A 22,696-nucleotide genomic window follows, 5' to 3' on the forward strand; every position below is an offset into this window, starting at 1 on the left:
GAACCTTTAGATAAGGGGTGTCTAACGGCATCACATGACATATCGTGACTCCCCCCCCTTTTGCTAAACTGGGCGTGGCCAGCGAGTGACGCATCTGGCTCGCGGGCCGCGAGACACCCCTGCTTTAGATCAAGGCCCTAGCCTTCATCATAATGGGAGCCTCCGGGACCTACTCTCATCTGGGAAAGACTTTTTCTTAAAAGCATGAAATAAAAGGCAAACTTAAGAAAGATCAGGCTTTAAATGCTGAGCTGGCTGGACTTTTGCCAGTTCTGTTTGTAAACTCCCCCACTACTACTGCTTAACTCGCACCTCGCTCTGCGGTGAGTCAGGAGTAAAACCAACCGACAACAGCTTAAGTATTTTACTGGTCTCCAGGAATTGCTAAGAAACATTTTTTTTGTTGACAAAAAGGAAGTATAATAAAAGTTCTACTGACACAGTCGTGGCGAATTACTTTCATAATTTAAGAAATTCCTTTTCTGGCACCCTTCCAGATATCTATTGTAGAATACAATACAATAGCAGAGTTGGAAGGGGCCTTGGAGGTCTTCTAGTCCAACCCTCTGCCTAGGCAGGAAACCTTATACCGTTTCAGACAAATGGCTATCCAACATATTGCTAATGGGCTGTCCATATTTATGACCGTCGGTAGTTCTTGGCAAGCATAAAAGGTATCGCCTGACGCGGGTTACAAATTATTATTGTAACACTAGGTTGTTAACGTTTAATTTGTTTTACAACTTAAGACAGTTCATGCAAAAGTGTAATTCCTGGTTGGTATAATAATACTAGGGACGCGGTGGCTCAGTGGCTAAGTCACTGAGCTTGTCGATCAGAAAGGTTGCAGTTCGGCTGTTCAAATCCCTAGCACCGGGTAACGGAGTGAGCTCACGCTACTTGTCCCAGCTTCTGCCAACCTAGCAGTTCGAAAGCACGTTAAAAAATGCAAGTAGAAAAATAGGAACCACCTTTGGTGGGAAGATAACAGCGTTCCACGCGCCTTCGGCCACATGACCATGGAGACGTCTTCGGACAGCGCTGGCTCTCCGGCTTTGAAACGGAGATGAGCACCGCCCCCTAGAGTCAGGAACAACTAGCAAATATGTGCAAGGGGGACTTTTACCTTCATCTTCTAATAATACTGTTTCTACTACAGGTAGTCCACGACTTACAAAACATCCATTTAATGACCATTCAAAGTTACAAACTGAAAGAAGAGTTGTAAGAAGTACTTATGACCGTTGCAGCATCCCCATGGTCACATGATCAAAATTGGGACGCTTGGCAACTGTCTCGTATTTATGACGGTTGCAGTATTCCGGGGTGGTGGTGGTGGTGTCATGAGATCCTCTTTTGCATCCTTCTGACAAGCAAAGTTAAAATTGGGAAGCGGGGGGGAAACCAGAACCGCACGATTCACTTAAGAGCTTCGGTGAAATGGTCGTAAAAAGGGACACGGCTCACTTCACAACTGTCCGGCTTAGCAATGGAGGGTCAATTGCGGTCGTAAGTTGAGGTCGGCCTGTAACAATAAATTATAAATAAGAAAAGTCTGGTTTATCCTTTTTAGTCATATTGAAACAGGGAGAATATGTGATGATGATGATGATGATGATGATGTCTGATCCTTTGCCAGGGGTTATTTGTGCTGCTTTGCTTAAGATCTGATGCAGCAAAAGGTGGGAGATTTTACTTGAAATCATCTTGAAAATGATAAGACCCTCTAGGATAGTGGTGGCAAAACTTTTCGGTACCAAATGTACCTGTGCGCCGGAGCCAGGGGTGGGCTTCAAAATTTTTAGCAAGGGGGGTTCTTTGCCCAGTTGCTGGGTGGGCGTGGCCATGGTGGGCGTGGCCTAGTCAGCCGCCTGCACCATGACAGGGGGGGGGTGTTTTTGCCCTCCCCGGGCTCCAAAGGCTTTCTTTGAGCCTCCGGGAGAGTGAAAACGGCCTCCCCAGACTCTGGACGCTGGAAACCTTTTTCCCCCGAACTTCCTTCCGGTAGGCCCATTTTTTTCCCTCCCGGAGCCTCCGTGCGCGCCCTGCACTTACCTGCATCCAAAACGGGTCGTGTGGGGACTCCTGAGAGGAGTGGGGCGGGGTGACGCTTGAAGGCTGGCTGGCTCGCACGAACACGTGCGCTGGGAACCAGAAGAGCAGCTGGCGACGACGGTGCATGTGCCCACAGGGGGGGGGGCTCTGCGTGCCACCTCTGGCAGGTGTGCCACAGGTCGGCCGTCATGACTCTAGGAGAACGTTAAGAATTGTGGCTCCGCTGTTCGAGTTTCCCACATCGTCTTGTCCAAGAAATGAGCGTTTAAAAGAAAAGAAGAAGCCACCACAGCAAGGAGGCTTCCTGTACATTTCGGTAGTGTGGATTTTGCTCTTCGAATGCATGTCTGTTTTGTGGGTTTTCTTTTTGTTTTGTTTCTGTTTTCACCGAGGGAGAGTCAGGAAGAAGAATAAACAATGGCAAACGGAAAAAAAAGGCTTATTCTGAAGAGAAACTCCTGGATTTCAATGTACAAGGATATTTTTAAAGCTAGAAATTGATAACATCAGCATAGTCTGACTAGAAAAAAGTAGAGGTGCCATTCCAGTTGATTGAAAAGAGAATACAGAGTAAGAGAGTTGGAAGGGACCTTGGAGGTCTTCTAGTCCAGCCCCCTCAAGCAAGAGACCCTTTATCATTCTGGTCTCCTCCTCCTCCTCCTCCCTCTCCTCTTTCTTCTTCTTCTTCTTCTTCTCCACTTTCTTTTCTTCCTCCTCCTCCCTCTCCTCCTTCTCTTTCTTCTTCTCTTTCTCCTCTTTCTCCTCCTCTTCATCTTTCTTCTCCTCCTCCTCTACCACCTCTTTCTCCTCCTCCTCCCTCTTCTCCTTCTCTTTCTTCTTCTCCACTTTCTCTTCCTCCTCTTCCTCCTCCTCATCTTTCTTCTCTTCCTCCTCCTCCTCCTCCCTCGCCTCCTTCTCTTTCTTCTTCACTTTCTTCTCCTCTTTCTCCTCCTCTTCATCTTTCTTCTCCTCCTCCTCTACCACCTCTTTCTCCTTCTCTTTCTTCTTCTCCACTTTCTCCTCCTCCTCTTCCTCCTCCTCCTCCTCATCTTTCTTCTCTTCCTCCTCCTCCCCCCTCCTCCTTCTCTTTCTTCTTCTCTTTCTCCTCCTCTTTCTCCTCCTCTTCATCTTTCTTCTCCTCCTCTACCACCTCTTTCTCCTCCTCCTCCCTCTTCTCCTTCTCTTTCTTCTCCTCTTCCTCCTTCTTCTCCTCCTCCTCATCTTTCTTGTCTTCCTCCTCCTCCTCCCTCGTCTCCTTCTCTTTCTTCTTCACTTTCTCCTCCTCCCCCCCCTAATATCAGTCAATCTATTCTACACATTATGGTTTCAACCATATTTCCTATTTCCATTGAAAAATTAAGCTAAAGAACAAGATGTAATAACTGCTGAAAACCAGTGACATTTGACAGGTTAAAACAACGGCGAAAACGGAAGATCCCGCTTCCTTCCAAGTAACGAATTATTCTTCAAAAAGAAAAATAATAAAAGGCGGGATGAAAATAAATAAACAAGCTCGGGAACAATAAGATTATCCATTGCTGAGATGATTGAATTCATATTATGTTTCCAAAGGTTCCGGCTTCCATTGAGTATAAACTTTCTAGGGAAAAGAAAAACCCCAGTGGTGCTTTTTAGATTAATATTGTTTTATTCCCAGTGTACCAGGAAAGAGCCTGTCAGTACATAAATAAAATCTCTTTAATACATGTAGGTACAGATGGGAATGATGTTATGTGGAAAGGAGACTTCTGCATAGAAATAATAATGCCTGTTGGAGCATTTTTCAGTAGGAATTGTATCATGTGCTGATTTGGCTGTTGATTCAGTGGAAAAATAAAATATACACATATGGAAAAACTGTGCATTTGTGGACAAATATTAACCTAACGCACAATGTATTTTTGTTCCTCATTATTCCCGAACATAAGACCTCCCCAGATAATAAGCCAAATCGGGCTTTTGAGCACATGCGCTAAAATAAACCCTCCCTGAAAATATTTAAACGCATGCGCAGCCAGTCCCCGCCATTTCCTTTGGTTGCTGGCTGCGCAAACAATATGAGGTGAGGAGGCAAAAGGCCGGGGGGGTGGAAGGGAAATTGAAACATGCCCCACGCATCACACTCACCCTTACCTAACGGACTCTCCTGCAACCCTAGCCACCATGCCCCTTCTCTCACGCTAATGGCCCCCACAAAAAGAGCGGCAGGCCCAGCGACGCACCTGCTGCCCCACCCCTTCTCTACCGCCGTTTATTCCTGCAGCTCAGCGGTGCTTTGAAAAGCATCCAGCTGATGAGTGGCTGTATTGCGCTGCCAAATTGAGCTACTTTTGATCGCATCTACCCTGTTTTCCCGAAAATGAGACCTCCCCGGATAATAAGCCCAATCGGACTTTTGAGCGCTTGCACTAAAATAAACCCTCCCCGAAAATATTGCAACGCAGCAGCAGCCATGAGGTGACCACGCTCTCCACCCCCTGCACCGCAAAAATAATAAGGCCAGGGGGGGGGGCAAAAGATAATAAGGGGGGGGGGAGAAAATAAGACCCTGTCTTTATTTTCAGGAAACACGGTATGGTGCTGAAAAGGGGATTTATTTTCACTATTGGAACGACTCGTCCCATTTAAAAGTATTCTAATTCAGTTGCAATTAACTGATAACGTAGGCTAATTAATCTGAATTTTGTAAAGACAGTTCTTTGTGGGTCATGAGTACAATGGGGGTATGTGACACATTTTACGAAGCCGATCGTTGGAGCATTTCCTGTTGTGGCACTCAGAACCACTTTGAAAAACTCGCTATAGGAGTCATTCTAAAAGTGCCTAAAAGCCACTTGTGGTGTGGATTTTGATCAGCACTACCCAAAATTACACAAACTGGATTAAGATTTCTCTTGACGTGCTTTAATAATTTGCCTCAGGAAGCCGCTAGAAATGTTGTTTGTGTGTGTGTGTATGTATGTATGTATGTATGTATATGTGTGTGTGTGTGTGTTTTATTTGTGCTGATAAATAAATAAAACTAACTAAATAAATAAATTGTGCTGATAAATAAATAAAACACAAATATAACAAAGGCAACAGTAAAAATATTTAGAGTCACAACCCCTGGTAAGCCCCAATTATGGGAGGAAGCTAACTGCTTCCATCATCTGTCAATCGGCTCGTCACAAGAGTCCATCACGACAGAAACCCAATATTTTTACTGTTGCCTTTGTTACACATTTTGTGTTATATTTGTGCTGATAAATAAATAAATAAAGGGAGGCTAGTATAGATCTATTTCAAGCTATTTAGCTCTCATCATCCCAATAAGGGTATGGCTAGCTGATGAGAGCTAAATAGCTTGAAATAGATCTATATTAGTCTCCCTTTATTTATTTATCAGCACAAATATAACACACATAGACACACACACACACACACACACACACACACATATATAACTGATAAAGATATAGTAAATAAATTACACGGTGCGGTGCTGAACTTAATCTCAAAGAACACAAAGAGATAACGTTGCTCTCGCGCTAGTTTTGAATGGGGAATTGTACTCTTGCGGTTAAAAATAATCCTGCCTCTGTTCATGTGTGTGTCATTTCCCCACGCCCCTCACGTATCATGTGCTTCACAAGTAGAACTCAATGGGTTTTTAAATGAATTTAACATGGGAGAAAGTTATGCTAGAGCAAGGGCAGATGTCCAGGAAATCTGTAATCCATGTGACGGGATGTTGTCTCGATTCCCAGGAGGGAAGGAAGAAGAACATTCTAGAGCGGGAAGAGGCAACACAGTTTAAATCATTTGTGTGAGTGAAAGAGGGTGAAGACAGCTCCTCCCCAATAGTTCCCAGACTACAGGTAGTTCTTGACTTACAACCAGGGGTGGTTTTCACTTACCTCCCCCTTCCAGTCTGCAAATTCGGCCCTTTGCACATGCACCCAGCCAGAAAAACACCCCTAAATAGGACGATATAGAGCTGGGACGTGTGGGCAGGCCCACCCGCTATTTCCACTACCAGTTCGTGTGAACTGGTCCGAACCGGATTAATACCACCTCTCCTTATGACCCCATTTGAACCCCAACATTTCTGTTGTTAAGTGAGACATTTGTTAAAGTGAGTTTTGCCTCATTTTATGTCCTTCCTTGCCACAGTTGTTAAGTGAAACGCTGCAGTTGATCAGCCAGCAACCTAGTTGTTAAGGGGATCACATGACCTGCGGAGACCGCAACGGTCATAAATATGGACCAGTTGCCAAGCGTCTGAATTTTGATCACGTGGTGACGAAGATGCTGCAAAGGTTGTAACTCTGAAAAAATGGTCATAAGTCGCTTTTCTCAGTGCTGTTGTAACTTTGAACAGTCACTCAAGGAAGTCGCAGATTTCCTGTATGGGCTTATGGAGCTGATAACCTGCTTTAGGTTGGCAAGATTCTGTCTGCAAGTGAGGAACAATAAAAGAGCTTTGTCTTTCTTGGTTTTTGAAGCTTGGCCTACGTGATAATGTATAAAACTCTTTAGGGTCCTGGCAGAAGTTATTTTTGAAGGAGATTTAAATTAAGTTTCTCCGTGCTTAACCTGAAAATGAAATTATCACTTCGACCAAAATGCATGTTGCCTGTTCACCAGCAATTTACTAGTCTCGTTCTTGGAGTGCTTGGTTGAACTTCTGTTGCACAAAACACGTTATTGTTTTCTTTTCTTTATATGGTTTCCCCTTAGCAAACGATGTTGCGTTTGTTTTTGTGGCTTAGAATCCACGCAAACAGTTAAAGCTGATAAAAGGAGAGCTAACAAGCCCATAAAAATTCTTCTCTATTATTAGTCTTTACTGTATTACAGGACTGCATTCCTCTTTGAAGCTCAGCAGATGGGTGGAAAAAAAATAACAAGTGTCAGAAAATTGTGTACGTTCCTGTATCTTAAATCTTACTCTTGATTTGATTGGATTGATTTTATTTTATTATATTTATATGCCGCCCTTTCCCCCCGAAGGGGACTCAGGGCGGCTCACAATTCAAATCAGGAAAGGGGGTACAGACAAAAAATAAAAACGAAACATAACAATGCATAATTTAAAAACACACAACAGTCATACCATTCGAGACGGGGGCAACAGCTCTTTAGCCCCAGGCCTGTCGGAACAGCCAGGTTTTAAGGGCTTTGCGGAAGGCCTGGAGGGTGGTGAGGGTTCGAATCTCCACGGGGAGTTCGTTCCAGAGGGTCGGAGCAGCCACAGAGAAGGCCCTCCTCCGGGTAGTCGCCAGTCGACACTGGCCGGCGGATGGAATTCGGAGGAGGCCTAATCTGTGGGATCTAATCGGTCTAGTGGAGGTGATTGGCAGCAGGCAGTCTCTCAAGTACCCAGGTCCAATACCATGAAGGGCTTTATAAGTGACAACTAGCGCCTTGAAGCGTATCCGGAGACCAATAGGCAGCCTCTTATTTGGCTCATTTACACGGTCAATTTTTAATCACCAGTAGCTCCAGTATTTTTTTTCTGAACAGTTGGGTAGCTAATTCTAGAGTCCTTTTTTTTTCTCTCTCCCCTCTATTAGCTTGTCCCTAATTTTGGAAATAAGTGGTTCGCGGTGTAAATGTGAGGAAGCCTTTATAGTTTATGTAAATATAGAAGTTCATGGGGGAAAAAAAGTTGTAGAAGAAAATAGAGGAAAATATTCCTTTGAAGTAGAGGCAACGTGGAAAAAAAAGGATTTGGAGCCGTTAAATAAGTAACAATTTAGAACATTTTTAATTATAGAGACTGAGGAGGTTGTCAACAAAGTATAGAACAGAAAAGATCTACCCGACCATCACTGGGGAAAAAGAAGAAAATGTGAAAAAGAACAGATATAAGGATATACTGCCATGTAAGTCTGAATCTCTTCTCTTTAATAAGGTTGCAATCTTTCTGTTAACATTAACAGCGTTGTATGTGGGTGAATTAGAGCAGTGTTTCTCAACCTTGGCAACTTGAAGATATCTGGACTGTTGAGTTTTATTGTTTAATTTATTTTTGTTCACATTTCTTTTTGCACTGTCCTACACTCCCTTTCCTTTGTGATTGTAAGCTGCCCTGAGTCCCCTCAGGGAAAAGGGCGGCCTATAAATATTCAATAAATGAAAAAAATGAAATGAAAACTTCAACTCCCAGAATTCCCCAGCCAGCATTCGCTGGCTGGGGAATTCTGGGAGTTGAAGTCCAGACATCTTCAAGTTGCCAAGGTTGAGAAACACTGAATTAGAGGGTAATTATTTATAGAAAGGAATATTTTTTTTCCAAAGATGTTTCATCTGGCTAAATTAATCCTCCTTTTTATGTTTGCCACCCTTGCATTGTCTATTTAGAAATTCTCTCCAATTTTTGTGGCCAAACGAATGTAGCAAAAGTGTTTTTTTTAATCATCAAATATGCTATATATTAATAAATATGCCCATCTACTTTTCAAAAAAAGTCCTATTACAACTTGAGGGGAAAAGAGAGAAAAGCTGGAATGAATATTCACTGTGAGCAGAATATAGTTTCTGATCGTTTATTTGAACGTACATGATATTTAAGTGACAGCTTTAAATAAAACAAAAACCACTTTTGTGAATGTTTAACTAGACTTGAAGTGAAAGTTTAAATATGTCAACATTTCTCTTCTGTAGTGTTGGCATTTTAAATAATGACAATTGCCTTGTTTTGTTTTCTTTGGCTGCTTTTTAACTTCTTATCAGTAATTAAATTAATCTCTTTTCACTTCCTGTTGTGTGATTAGATTAGTGGGATGCTAAGACCACATATATTCCTCGATTTACAACCAGCCTTTTAATGACTGTCCTTGAAAAGATGGCTTTACAGCTTATAAAGCGCTTACAGCCATCGTAAAATGGCACATCTTTACAATATTATGATTTGCGTCTTGGTTGCCAAGAAGGTTCCTTGGAAGTCAGCTGGGATGCCAGCACAGGGGAGGGAGGGGGAGGGGAGCTGAAATTTCCCACGGGTTGCAGGAATGGAGCTGAAATCTTCAGCTGCTGTCCCATAAAGGATTGCACAGAGAAGAGGAGGGACACCCATGGTGGGGCTGCAGGAACAGAGCTGAATTCCTAAAGATTTTAGCTCTGCTCCTGCGGTCCTCCCCTCCCACCCACCCCCCCGAAAAAAAATCCCCTCTGTGCATGGAAGATATGAAATGAGGCTGCAGCAACATTTGAGATCAAAAGGGCTGCCTACCGGAAGGATTTCAGCTCCACGTAGAGTTGGGATCCTTTGGAAGCATCTCTTTTACTCTTATCTGATTGGCGACCTAGGAGACAGCTTAACGACTGCAACTAGAAAGTCCCTGGGGTTGTGGTTGTTGAGCGAAGGAGTCACATAAGCCATTTCCGAGAGCCAAGGTGGCGCAGTGGTTAGACTGCAGTACTGCAGCCACTTCAGCTGACTGTTAGCTGCAGTTCGGCGGTTCAAATCTCACCGGCTCAGGGTTGACTCAGCCTTCCATCCTTCCGAGGTGGGTAAAATGAGGACCCGGATTGTTGTTGGGGGCGATATGCTGACTCTGTAAACCGCTTAGAGAGGGCTGAAAGCCCTATGAAGCGGTATATAAGTCTAACTGCTATTGCTATTGCTATTTCGCCTAACAGTTTCTTTGCTCAACGACCCAAGATTCTGGCCTCAATTATGTTCATTTTCTGAGGGCTATTTCCACATACATCTAGGGTTAGCTAAAGGAATTGAGTTGTTATTTAAGAGGACTGCCTACAATTGGTATTTTTGTGCTAGGCAGCACCCCTCCTTAACTCGCGAAGTAATTTTTTCCCCAAAACCATCTGTATTTCAGTTGATCACAGTAGAGTTAAACTGACGTTAAAAACTCCCACCCAAGATTCTGACTACATCAATGCAAATTTCATTAAGGTACGTATTAATGTTATTATTACCCCGGGTAACATACGTGTGAATACCTCAAAAGACTTGACTTAAATTTCTCCCTAGAGATCCACTTCGGTATGGAAATATTGTGTGTGGTTGAGCTTGAATGCAAAGAAATTTTATTTTTAAAAAAACCAAAACAAGCAAAGAAAAGATGTAAACCCATTAGTGAAGGAAACAATAATTGCCAAACTAAGACAGCAAAATTAGTCACAAAACCAAAGGAAATAAAATCTCTAATTTTAGCAATAGGCAAATAACCTGTTTGACTGACTGTGGTAATTTGGACAGGGAGTAAGACGCCTTAATTAAAAGATTTGAATAAAATATATTAGTAAGTGAATTACTTTTAATTCATCGGCTGTTAGCATGTGATACGTATATTGCAAAGTACAAGCAAATGTTGAAACCCTTTTTTTTATTCCTGCCTTTGGAAATATAAACACGTTAATCATGAATTAGCATGTAATCCTTCCAGAAGGCAGAAGTAACTTACCATCATTTGTTCTGTTTATTTATATCACAGAAGCGATTCCTGCAATGGAATGGGATTCCCAAAGCAATTTATTATTATTATTATTATTATTTTTCTCTAACAATTTTCTTAAGAATTATGAATGAAAAGAATCAAAGCAAATACTAATTACTACAAAAATGCAAAGAGTAAAATAATAAAGAAAAAAAGGGAGGGAAGGAAAAAAGGAAGTGTAATTTTCCCCTTTACCCCAGTAAGTAAAACCAATTTTAATAGCACATCACCATCTCTAAATACAGTACAAGCTCAATAAATACATAAATAAATGCATGAATAAATACCTAAATACAATCTCTCTTTTAAGACACCTTTTAAGTTAAAAAGAAAATCTAAACATTTTGTCAATTGTTCATTGTCAGTAAAAGTTCACTAAGGGCAACCATACATAATTTTTCTTTCCTTTTAGCCCCTTTAAGCCAGAAATATTTCAGAATGTTAACATTCCGTGTATCCAGTATGTAAAATTTTGTCATTTTGTTTGTTATTTCTCATAAAATCCTTCGAGATCTTAACGGAACTCTCTTTGTGTATCCGGTAAAGAAAACTTTATCCAAGTCAGTTTCCTGGTTCGCTAGCAATACAGCCCCTTTAGGGAATACTCTACGTCACCCATCAGCTCCCTTTGTGTATCCATGAGCAGCTTACATAATGGAAAAGAATTATTATGGGTTAGATTTTAGGGCTCTGGATCCTCGCATCTGCAGTGCCTTCTCCTCAAAACCAGATCAGGCAATTCTTAATAGCTGAGTCCTTTAAATGAAAACTTCAAAATTGGGTGTTGGGTTTTGTTGACTTTTTAAAAATAAATAAATAAACCATTTTAACTTTGGGAAAACGAGGCCAATAGGAAGAGCGATCAGTTAAAGAAAACAATTCCTACGTTTTGCAATCTGTAGCTGGGGAGGGCGGGGGGGGAACCCCCCCCCTAACAACGCTCCCTGAACTTTTGGGCTGTTAAAACGCTGAATTTTTAGGTGAGGGTTTGTTATGAACTTGTATTTCATTCATAAAAAATGGTACATGTCTAGGATCTCTTTAATTATGCCTTTAAGTTTGAAAGGAGAGGAGAGCTTGTTGACATTCAGCATCCGTTTTTAAAATTGAGCTACTTTCGAATCGCATCTACCCTGTTTCCCCAAAAATAAGACCTCCCAATAAGCATGCGCTAAAATAAACCCCCGAAAATAAGCCCTCCCTGAAAATATTGCAGCACAGCAGCAGCCATGAGGTGACCACCCTCGCCGTCTCCTGCAGCTCAAAAATAATAAGACCTCCCCGAAAATAAGGCCAAGCGCTTATTTTGGGGAGGGGGAGGGGGGGTCAAAAGAAAATAAGACCCTGTCTTATTTTCAGGGAAACACGGTAACTTTGGAACAATCTTGGTTGGATTTTTTTTTATGCATGAGAGCAGTTCTTAAAATGCATCTGGTTCTGTAAATAATATTCATCATATTCATTTGCATGTTGCAATTTCAGGGAGTATATGGACCAAAAGCGTATGTGGCTACCCAGGGACCCCTTGCAAATACAGTAATTGATTTCTGGCGGATGATATGGGAGTACAATGTGGCGGTAAGTGTCTTAAGTACGGGTAGCTCTTAATTCACAACAGCTCCTGTAAGAGGTCAAAGTTTACAGCGGCGTTGAAAAAAGTGACTCACGACCGTTTTTCGCAGTTACGACCTTTGCAGCTTGTGTCCCTTTTTTCCAACCTTCCGGCAAGCAAAGTCAGCGGGGGAAGCCGGATTTCAATTGTGCAGCCGTGTCCCTAACTTAACTGCAGCGATTCGCTTAACAACGGCAGCAGGAAAGGTCGTAAAACGAGACAAAACATTCACCGAATTGTCTTAAAAAAATTAATTGCTTAGCACAGGAAGTTTGGGGCTTCATCGTAGTCAGAAGCCGAGGACTTCTTGTGCCTTTTGAGTCTGTAGGGCTGACGAGGATATGGAAGCTTCGGTTGGTAACAAAATGCAAACTCGCCCCTCGGCAGACAATTTTGGCAATGTTTTGTAGACACATTTGGTTGTATTTTTTTTCTTCCCTCCCCAGATTATCGTAATGGCCTGTCGGGAATTTGAAATGGGAAGGGTATGTATGAATCACATATTCATTTCCTTGCCAAATTTGCTATGGATGAGAATGGAATTAAAACTTGATTAAACGGTTTTAGATTTACTTAGCGTCAAAAAAAATTCTCTAGAGAAGACCACAACTAGTTTATTCATTTCGTTTTACTGACGTCTCAAGAGTCAGTTTTCAATCAAACAGCATCATTTTATTGCGCCGTGTAAATCAACCAGTTTATAATAATTCGCACACTGCTGAATTTTCAGACACCAAAGCAGATCCTAACATTACTGGGAAATTTCAAGTTCCAAAAACATTTAAATATGAAAAACCAGCCAAGTAAAAGGAGGCTCAGGGCCTAAGACGCTGAGCTTGTCAATCAGAAAGGTCGGCAGTTTAGCGGTTCGAATCCCTAACGCCGCGTAACGGAGTGAGCTCCCGTTCCTTGTCCCAGCTTCTGCCAACCTAGCAGTTCGAAAGCACCTAAAAATGCAGGTAGAAAAATAGGAACCACTTTTGGTGGGAAGGTAACAACGTTCCGTGCGCCTTCGGCATTTAGTCATGCCGGCCACATGACCACGGAGACATCTACGGACACCGCTGGCTCTTCAGCTTTGAAATGGAGATGAGCACTGCCCCCTAGAGTCGAGAACGACTAGCACCTATGTGCGAGGGGAACCTTTACCTTTATCCAGGTAAAGTCTAAAATGTATGCTTTTCAAAGTGTTTTTAAAACTTTCATTCTGCTTCACAGAAAAAATGTGAACGCTACTGGCCACTATATGGAGAAGAAAGCATCTCATTTGGACCATTCCACATTTCTTGCGTAAGTGTCTTTATTTCTTTATTTATCGGTAGCTTTTTAATGAAGTTGTAATTTGTGCCTAGTTGGGCGAATATCGAACACACAAACTCGTTTTGCATTCTTCTGCAGTTACCCAAATTAGTCACTAGTGGCTCTGAAGTGCTTTTACTTTGAATAGATTAATAATTGTATGAGAAGCAAAAGCAGATATTTAAAGTCTTGGCGATGCTACAACTTGTTCAGACAATAGATTAAAATAAAATAAAAATGTGTGCATTAATAATGGAGGATTTCCCCTCGAAATAATACTTCATAAATGAGGAATTGGACGTTAGTCTTATTCAGATGATAAGTTTAAAAAGAAACCATGCTATGGGTATGCCCTCGACATTTCCCCTCTTATCAATTCTGATGCAATTAGAAGATTGGCAGATTTTATTTCCACTCTTAAACTGCCACAGTTTGATGTTTTGCACAAACCTGGATAGATTGGTCAATCGGAGCAAACTTTACCGTTGCTTCCATCAAGCTTTATAAATCATGGTTTGAAGTTGGCTTGGTTTGGTGAGTGTATGTAAGGCTAAGTTAAATTGGGCGAAATTTTAATCTCTCCCTCTCTCTCTCTGTCTCTCTCTGTCTCTGTCTGTCTAGGAAGCTGAACAGGTCAGGACTGATTACTACATTAGAACCCTGCTGATTGAATATCAGAATGTAAGTAGATAAAATATCTCTTTGCTCCCATCAAGCTAAATGTGATAGGATGCTTATTTTGGCTGCCCCCAAAAGTGTGAAATTGTTTTGTTTGTGACAACGTGTTAATAGAATAAAGGAATGGCTCTCAGTTTGTGAGAGTCAGCAGGTAAATTCTGTTTAGCTTAGATCAGTGTCGGTGAACCTTTTTGGCACTGAGCCGAAACAGGAGCGTTCATGTGCCGGAAACCGGATGAGCGCCGGAAAGCCCACCGGTCCTCTGAAAACACCTTGGAACCTGGACTGAGCTGACTGTAGGTTTGCAAATAGGATTTAGATCAGGAGTGTCCAAACTTGGGGTCACTTTTAAGACTTGTGGGACTTCAACTCCCAGAATTCCTCAGCCAGCATGAATTCTGGGAATTGAAGTCCCCACAGGTCTTAAAGTGGCCCCTAATTTTAGATGCTTGGATCTTGCAATTTTTACAGGCAGGTTTCCAATGCACTAAAAGTATACAGAAGTTGAATATTACATCTTGTTCTTTTACCAAACCCAAGACACCACCCTGCCCCAAGTGCAGTTCTTTGATTTATTTTGATAAGACTATTGCATAGTACCCCAAATAAATAAAGATACATAAGTTGGAAATTTGGATTGCTTTAGGTTCTGTCTTTCTCCCATTATTGTGAAACTCAAGAGAAACGCCAGCTGGTTGTTCTGAACCTAGGCTTCCTGATAAAGCATAAATCATACGCTTAGTCCCAAAACCCCTCTTTTATTTAAACCGCTGTGAATGATGGTCATTCACAGCCTGCAGTGATTCACAAACAGTCTGCAAAGAGTCCGACAGAAGTCTGCCACAGTCTTTCAGGGTAAGGCTGATAAGCACCCACCTTTATCTCCCTTGAAAGGCTGCCAGAGACCTAATTGCCAATTAGTTTTGCAAGGCCAAATGGAGCACAGAGTCAAATGGAGCTTCAGAGTTTGAACCGAACAAAATGAACAAATTGCTTCCTGCAAAGGCTGACCTCCGTTTGCTCCTCTTTTATGTCTTATGGGAGGGGCCAATCATCTCCAAGCCTTACTCTCGAGTCACCCCTTTTTCCTTTAACTGTTCTTGTCTTCTGGCAACTCTGCGCATGCACGCACTGGGAACAGGCTCCCCCTGTTCCTCTGCCTCATTGATGTCAGACACCGGAGGCTCCAGAGGCAGCACATCACTACCAGATGGCCCTGGCCCCCTCTCTGCCTACGACACAGAGCCCTTGTCCGAGTCTTCCCCAGACTCCAGGACTGGCCCATGTTCCTCCCCAACCCTCCTCACTGTCTGAATCAGCTGCCAGCTCCACAGGCCGCCGGCAGACCCCAACACTGGTGTTCCAAATAGATCAGTCTTAGCAATTCGTGCAAAGCTATTGATACGAGTTCCTTTAGTGTGGTACAATTACCCGTCCCTAATGAGAAATTTAAGAAAAAGCACCCCGCTCAAAAGGGACGGTTTTATAAATAATGCAGCATCCTTCTTATCCTCCTAGGAATCGCGTAGAATCTATCAGTTTCATTATGTAAATTGGCCTGACCACGATGTCCCTTCATCCTTCGATTCTATTCTGGACATGATCAGTTTAATGAGAGAATATCAGGAGCACGAAGATGTTCCTATTTGCATACACTGCAGGTATGTTTGTTCGTTTTTTGATCGGGATTATTTCAGGAATTCAGTGAGTCACGATAGGAAAAAAAAATTGAGTCGTTTTTCTTTTTCTGAACAATGTGGGAAGAGCATTTTCTGCCCCTTTTAATATTTTTAAAGTGTGTATAATATCAGAAAAAAATGAGTATAATCAGAAAAAAAAATGATAAGAAAAGTATGTACTTAATGTTACATATCTTAACAGCAGCGAAGATTATATTCACACAATACTGGAAAAATGAAGATGTACCGCAAGATGAAGAAATAATCAGGAAGATACTTAATTGTGCAGAAATTTTTAAATTGGCATTGCAAATTAAACACAAGATGTAGAATATTAAAAGGTGTGGAGACTCTAGAAAGAGTCCAGAAGTTGTGAATGCTCCAATACTGGAGGTTTTTAAGAAGAGATTGGACAACCATTTGTCTAAAGTGGTGTAGGGTTTCCTGCCTAGGCAGTGGGTTGGACTAGAAGACCTCCAAGGTCCCTTCCAACTCTGTTATTCTATATTTTATATTATCAAACACGGAATATATTTTACCAAGGGTTGGAAAAAAGGGGTGGAGATTAGGAATGCAAATTTGTATTGTTAAGCAAAATTAAAAACCCAGAAAACACAATGTTTATTAAGCACCAAGAAATGTATTTAATAGAATATGAATAAAAATGAATACCGTATTTTTCGGAGTATAAGATGCACCTTTTTGCCTCCAAAAAGAGGCTGAGAATCTGGGTGCGTCTTATACTCTGAATGTGGCATGAGCCATACCTGATGGGAGGGGGGAGTGAGAGGTATAGTGGCGGCAATCGATGGCAAAAGTAGGTAAGATGACCTACCACCCGAGCTCCCCCCCCTCCCCCCCCCGCTCCTGGGCAAAATTAAAGCCACCATTGCCGCCGACACCGCCTCGCTACTGCCCGAAGAGCCTGACCTGCTCCTGGGCAAAATTTAAAGTTACAGCCGCCACCGTCGCCTCGCTACTGCCTGAGGAGACTGACCTGCTCCCGGGCAAAATCAAAGCGCCTGCCTGGATAAGCCTCCTGCCTCACCTGCTTCCTGCACCAGATAACGCTGCCTGGAGAAACCTGCCACCTGCTCCTGAGAGACACCACACAGGTAAGCCCTGGTTAGGGGTGGCGAGGGTCTTCAAACGTGGTGGACTTTACGTTGCAGCAATCCGGAGGTAACATGACTGGAGGAGGAATTCTGGGAGTTGAAGTCCACAGGTCTTAAAGCTGTCAGCACTTTTGCAATGGGTTTGGCTTATGGTTTTAAGGTTTAAAGCTTATTGCCTGTTTGCAGGTTGGGGTTAGGGTTAAGGCTAATTGTATTTAGGGGGAGGGTTTAATGATCTAATGTTTGTGTTTATGAATGTGGTTTCAGCTACAGCGCACTGTATCGTTATAAATGACATGTTATTGTTCTTTCTTGCAGAAAAATGTCAAAGCCAAAAAGGCAGGCATATACAATCTCTTTCAAGCTGGAAGTCTTGAAACATGCCGAGGAGCATGGAAACAGAGCGGCAGAGAAACATTTTGGACCGCCTCCAACTGAAAAGGTGATAAGAGAGTGGAAGGAACAGGTGGATAAGCTGCAAAAGGTAAAAGATAAAAAGCGAGCACAACGTTCGTGGGCTTTCCTGCAAAGTGGCCACAGTTAGAGGAGGAAATGAGAAAACTGGATCCTAGGTCACCGGATCAGTGGCTCCGCAGTCGCCGCAAAAATGGTGATGTGTGAAGCCCAAGCGCATTGCTACACGGAAAGGCATTTCAGGATTTTAGCGGAACAACCATCGTGGTGCTTCAGATTTATGAGGCGACGTGGCCTTGCTATGCGCACCAAAACTAGGATTGCGGAAAGAACGCCAAAAGAGGATGAGGCTAAGATTCTGTCTTTTCATGCTCTTGTGATGGATTCCAGGAGGAGAAACGATTTTGACATTGGCCGGATTGGGAATACGGATGAAGCCCCGCTAACCTTTGATGTGCCCTCAAACAGGAGTGTTGATGTCAAAGGTGCCCAAAGCATAACTGTAGAAACTACAGGACGTGAGAAGACACATTATTACACAGTTGTGTTGCCCTGCTGTGCAGGTGGCACCGAATTGGCACCAATGTTAATATTTAAAAGGAAAGCCTTCCCAAAAGAAGTGGTTGTTGTGCATGTCCATGAAAAAAGGATGGATGGCATGAAAGTATGGATTGAAACGTCCTGAAGGGCTTCTGAAAAAAAACCAGCTTTATTAGTGCTTGACCAGTTTAGAGCACATATTACTGACTACACTAAAAAAAGATTCAAAGAAGTGAAGACCCCCATCTAGCTGTAATTCCTGGGGGTCTTCCCAGTTGCAACCTCTTGATGTTTCCATCCACAAGCCATTCGAAGTTTACATGCGAGAAGAGTGGGAACAACTGGATGGCTGCTGGAAAATCATGCTCTGAATTAATGAGGCCCACTATCACTCAAGTTTGTGAATTTACTGGAACTCAGTAAAGGATGAAACTGTTACACAATCCTTCAAAAAATGTGGCATTAGCAATGCCTTTGATGGGACTGAAGATGACATCATTTATGAAGGTAGCGAGGGAGAAAGTGATCGTGAGCAACTGAGATTCCTAAATTCTGACCCCAGCGACGATGAAGAATTTCCAGAAAATTAAAAGGAGTGCTTGAACCTTCAAGTCTCTCTTCTTTTGTTAATGACAGTGATGATGGTTCTTAATACTGCTGTTGACTTTACAGAATTGTAAAAAGTATACCTTGTTGTAAAAAGTATACATGGTTGTAAAAATTCTGCTATACTGGCATTTTATTAAATAATATATTACTACACAATTTGGTTCAGAATACTTTTTTCCTTGTTTTCCTCCTCTAAAATCTAGGTGCGTCTTATACTCTGGTGCGTCTTATACTCCGAAAAATACGGTATTAAAAAAAATATGAAATATTTTAAAAATGTGATATACTGAAAGATTTAAGCGCTACGTATAAATGACAGGAATAGAAATAAAGCTTTATTAGTTTGTGGAATGCCACAAGATTAGAAACATTTTCGGTAATAGATTTGTTGAACATTTAGGATGTGTTTCCTCCCCCTATTTCCTCTTGTATCCTTTGATAGTAATCACTTTACAAGAGTCTCTTGATTGCTTAAATAAGGCGAGACGGGTGGCTAGAGGAGAAAGGGTGCCTTTATATAATTTTTTTTTTTTTAAGTGCCCGATGAATAGTTCTTTTATACATTTCCCGTTACTTTAAAAGCCATTTTTTAATGCGTGTTTGTTTATTCGTCTGGCTTGCAGCCTATTTCGATTGTGAATGGCTTAAGTGGCCACCTTCCCAACTGTATTTAAAAAAAAAATTGAGCTAAAAACAATACAGTATACGTTAAGACGGGACTTGGTGGCTCAGTGGCTAAGACGCTGAGCTTGTCGATCAGAAAGGTCGTCAGCTTGGCGGTTCGAATCCCTAGCGCCGTGTAACGGAGTGAGCTCCCGTTACTTGTCCCAGCTTCTGCCAACCTAGCAGTTCGAAAGCACATTAAAAAATGCCAGTAGAAAAATAGGGACAAATTTGTTGGGAAGGAAACAGCGTTCCATGCGCCTTCGGCATTTAGTCATGCCGGCCACATGACTACGGAGACGTCTTCGGACAGCGCTGGCTCTTCGGCTTTGAAACGGAGATGAGCACCGCCCTCTAGAGACGGGAATATGTGCAAGGGGAACATTTACCTTTATACATTAAGAAATAGTAACATAATGCAGGGTACATATAGACTTAGAATACTCATCAAACCTCAGTGCAAGGCAGTTTGGTCTGATGGTTAAGACACCAGGCTAGAAACCAAGGAACTGTGAGTTCTAATCCTGCCTTAGGCATGACAATGGCTGGGTAACTGACGTACAAATAAATAAAATAAATAAAATGTTTTAAAAAACCCCAGAGGTTACAAGTTCATAACATTTCAACCCCTGAAGACTTGGTTGATTTAGTGACTGTTCCAACTTAAAACGGCATTAAAAAGTGACACATGATTGTTTTTTTTAACTCTTAAGACAGTTAACGATGATTTACATCCGGGTGCTTGACAACCGTCTCACTTTTATGACGGTTGCAGTGTCCTGTCAAAGTTAGCGAGGGAGCCAGTTTCCCTTAACAACCGTGTTACTAACTTAACAGGTGCAGCGACGCACTTAACAACCGTGGCAGGAAAAGTCGTAAAATGGGGGCAAGATTCACTGAACAGATTTCTCAGTTAGCGACATAAATTTAGGGCTCAACTGCAGCCATAGGTTGAGGACTACTCTTCTGTGGGTGGGAAAAATATATTTATACAGATAACTCTCAACTTTTGCAGTTTGTTTAGTTGCAACAGCACTGAAAAAAGTGACGCGTAACCATTTGTCACACTTAACAACCGTTGCAACATCCCCACGGTCATGCGATCAACATTCAGATGATTGGCAACTGACTCGTAGTTATGGCGGCCGCATGCCCCAAAGTCCTGTGATCCCCTTTCGCGACCTTCTGACAAGCAAAGTCAATGGGGAAGCCAGATTCACTTAACAATAGCAATAGCAATAGGAGTTAGACTTATATACCGCTTCATAGGGCTTTTAGCCCTCTCTAAGCGGTTTACAGAGTCAGCATATTGCCCCCCCACAGTCTGGGTCCTCATTTCACCCACCTCGGAAGGATGGAAGGCTGGGTCAACCTTGAGCCGGTGAGATTTGAACCGCTGAACTGCAGATAACAGTCAGCTGAAGTGGCCTGCAGTACTGCACCCTAACCACTGCGCCATCTCGGCCCCGGGTGGCTGACTTAACCCCCGCCACGATTCACTTACCGAAAGTGGCAGGGAAGGTCGTAACGTGTGGGGCAAAACTCATTTCACAAACGTCTCGCTTAGCAACATAAATTTGGGGCTCCGATGTGGTCGTAAGTCGAGGACCACCTGTATATACACACTCACGTTTGAATACACACCAATGTTTGTATGTCTTATGGTTTATTTTAATGGGTTGGATGCCACCCATAAAACAGGAATTCTTGGAGAGAGAGAAAAAAATATGCTTGCAAAATGAACATGTAGAGTTTTATTCAAATCTCCTTTCAACAAACTGTCTCCCTTTTGTTTGTTTGTTTGTTACAGTGCAGGGTGCGGGAGGACCGGGGCCATCTGTGCGATAGATTACACATGGAATTTGTTGAAAGCCGAGGTAAGGAGGATTTAGAGCAGTCAGCATGCTGGGAAAACTAGGCCATCTTATGCAAGTGATTAGAGCTTTATGGAAGAATAATCAAGTTTTGTACGGCAAAACTTCGGAAATGATTTGCAGAAAAAGGAAAGGCAGAACGGCTTAACTCCTCTCGGGGAAAAAGGAAAGGCCATTTCAATTGTTCGAAGCATGCATCGTTGCAGCCGAGAGAGAAAAAAATAAATTAAGGCATTTGTAAACGATAAGGGAGGCGGTGGCTCATTGACTAAGACGCTGAGCTTGTCGATCAGAAAGGTCGGCAGTTCGGCTGTTTGAATCCCTAGCGCCGGGTAACGGAGTGAGCTCCCGTGACTTGTCCCAGCTTCTGCCAACGTAGCATTTCGAAAGCACGTAAAAAAATGCAAGTAGCAAAATAGGAACCATCTTTGGTGGGAAGGGAACAGCGTTCCGTGCGCCTTCGGCGTTGAGTCATGCCGACCACATGAGAACAACTTTGGACAGCATTGGCTCTTCGGCTTTGAAACTGAGATGAGCACCGCCCCCTAGAGTCAGGAACGACTAGCACAAATGTGCGAGGGGAACCTTTACCTTAAATACTCGAGAGAACATTTGACATGTGAGTTTCTTCCGTCCAAAAGCAAACAAACGCCATTTCTCGTGTTCTGTTGCAGAAAATTCCGGAGGAATTCAACGTGTTTAATTTAATACAAGAAATGAGGACCCAGAGGCATTCTGCCGTACAGACTAAGGTAATCTTGCCTTCGGGAACCTAAATGTGACATGATGGTTCTTGGGGAACAGCCTCTTTTTCGAACGATCTAAGCTCACCCTTGTCTTTTTATCACTCCCGCGCACAGGAGCAGTACGAGCTTGTTCACCGGGCCATCGCGCAGTTATTCGAGAAACAGTTGCAAAAATACGAGAGCTCTGCGGCGTGGAAAATTGCAGATGGATTGGTAACGTGGCTTGAATCACAGTTTTTTTTATTTTATTTTAAATGCTTTGAAACCCATGACCCGTCAAAACCGCGGTCCACTAAAGCGCGCCCGATTAAAGCGCGTACCTGACGTCATCAGCAGCGCGATGAAAAAAATTAAAAATAAATTAAATTAAAATAAAATTAAAGCAAGCCGATTCACATAAAGGTAAGGGTTAGGTTTAGGGTTAGGGTTAGGTTAAGGGTTAGGGTTAGGTTAAGGGTTAGCGTTAGGTTTAGCGTTAGGTTAAGGGTTAGGTTTAGGGTTAGGTTAAGGGTTAGGTTTAGGGTTAGGTTTGGGGGGGGTTAGGGTAAGGTTTTCGCTTTAATTTTAAATTTACCGCTCACAGCGCGATGTTTTCGTTGCGCTGTGATGACGTCACGTACGTGCTTTCGTCAAGCGCGCTTTAGTCTACCGCGGTTTTGTGGTGGAACCTTTGAAACCGTGTCATTTCCATGAATTGAGTTACCTTTGCTTTATTTAGCCTTGTTTGCCTTTCCTAGTGAGTGCTTCAATAAACTCCCTACTGCATTGGACCTAGTTAAACCACAATTTTGAGTCCTGCATAACGTTCCGTTCATTTCTCTCTTATTTTTATTTTTTTTGACATTTCTTATTAAAATTCTCCGCGTGGCTCTTTTGAAGTCAGCCGTCACTTCTGAGACGCCGACGTTTTGTTACTGACAGAGCCAAACAGAGGTGGTATTCAGCCGGTTCAGGCAAACTGGTAG

At 42.5% G+C, this 22,696-nt stretch overlaps 1 protein-coding gene across 5 annotated transcripts in view; it reads left to right on the plus strand.

Annotated features, from left to right (window-relative positions):
• The window catches only part of PTPN12 (protein tyrosine phosphatase non-receptor type 12), a 55,784-nt gene that overhangs the window by 17,362 nt on the left and 15,726 nt on the right, over window positions 1-22,696 (plus strand). For all 5 annotated transcript variants that reach the window (XR_015697634.1, XM_087722346.1, XM_087722347.1 and 2 more), the window contains exons 2-11: window positions 7,817-7,925; window positions 9,882-9,958; window positions 11,985-12,080; window positions 12,561-12,599; window positions 13,333-13,404; window positions 14,035-14,094; window positions 15,610-15,752; window positions 20,922-20,988; window positions 21,660-21,737; window positions 21,846-21,944. Coding sequence is in view for 4 of the 5 variants with exons in the window: in XM_087722346.1 (XP_087578472.1) it covers window positions 7,817-7,925; window positions 9,882-9,958; window positions 11,985-12,080; window positions 12,561-12,599; window positions 13,333-13,404; window positions 14,035-14,094; window positions 15,610-15,752; window positions 20,922-20,988; window positions 21,660-21,737; window positions 21,846-21,944 (840 nt within the window). In the remaining variant the exon portion in view is untranslated. The remainder of the gene's footprint in view (window positions 1-7,816; window positions 7,926-9,881; window positions 9,959-11,984; window positions 12,081-12,560; window positions 12,600-13,332; window positions 13,405-14,034; window positions 14,095-15,609; window positions 15,753-20,921; window positions 20,989-21,659; window positions 21,738-21,845; window positions 21,945-22,696) is intronic.

Source organism: Thamnophis sirtalis, unplaced genomic scaffold (genome assembly GCF_051295495.1).
Source record: "Thamnophis sirtalis isolate CommonGarterSnake01/CBP01778 unplaced genomic scaffold, rThaSir2_p1.2 scaffold_9, whole genome shotgun sequence".
NCBI classification, from domain to species: domain Eukaryota; kingdom Metazoa; phylum Chordata; class Lepidosauria; order Squamata; family Natricidae; genus Thamnophis; species Thamnophis sirtalis.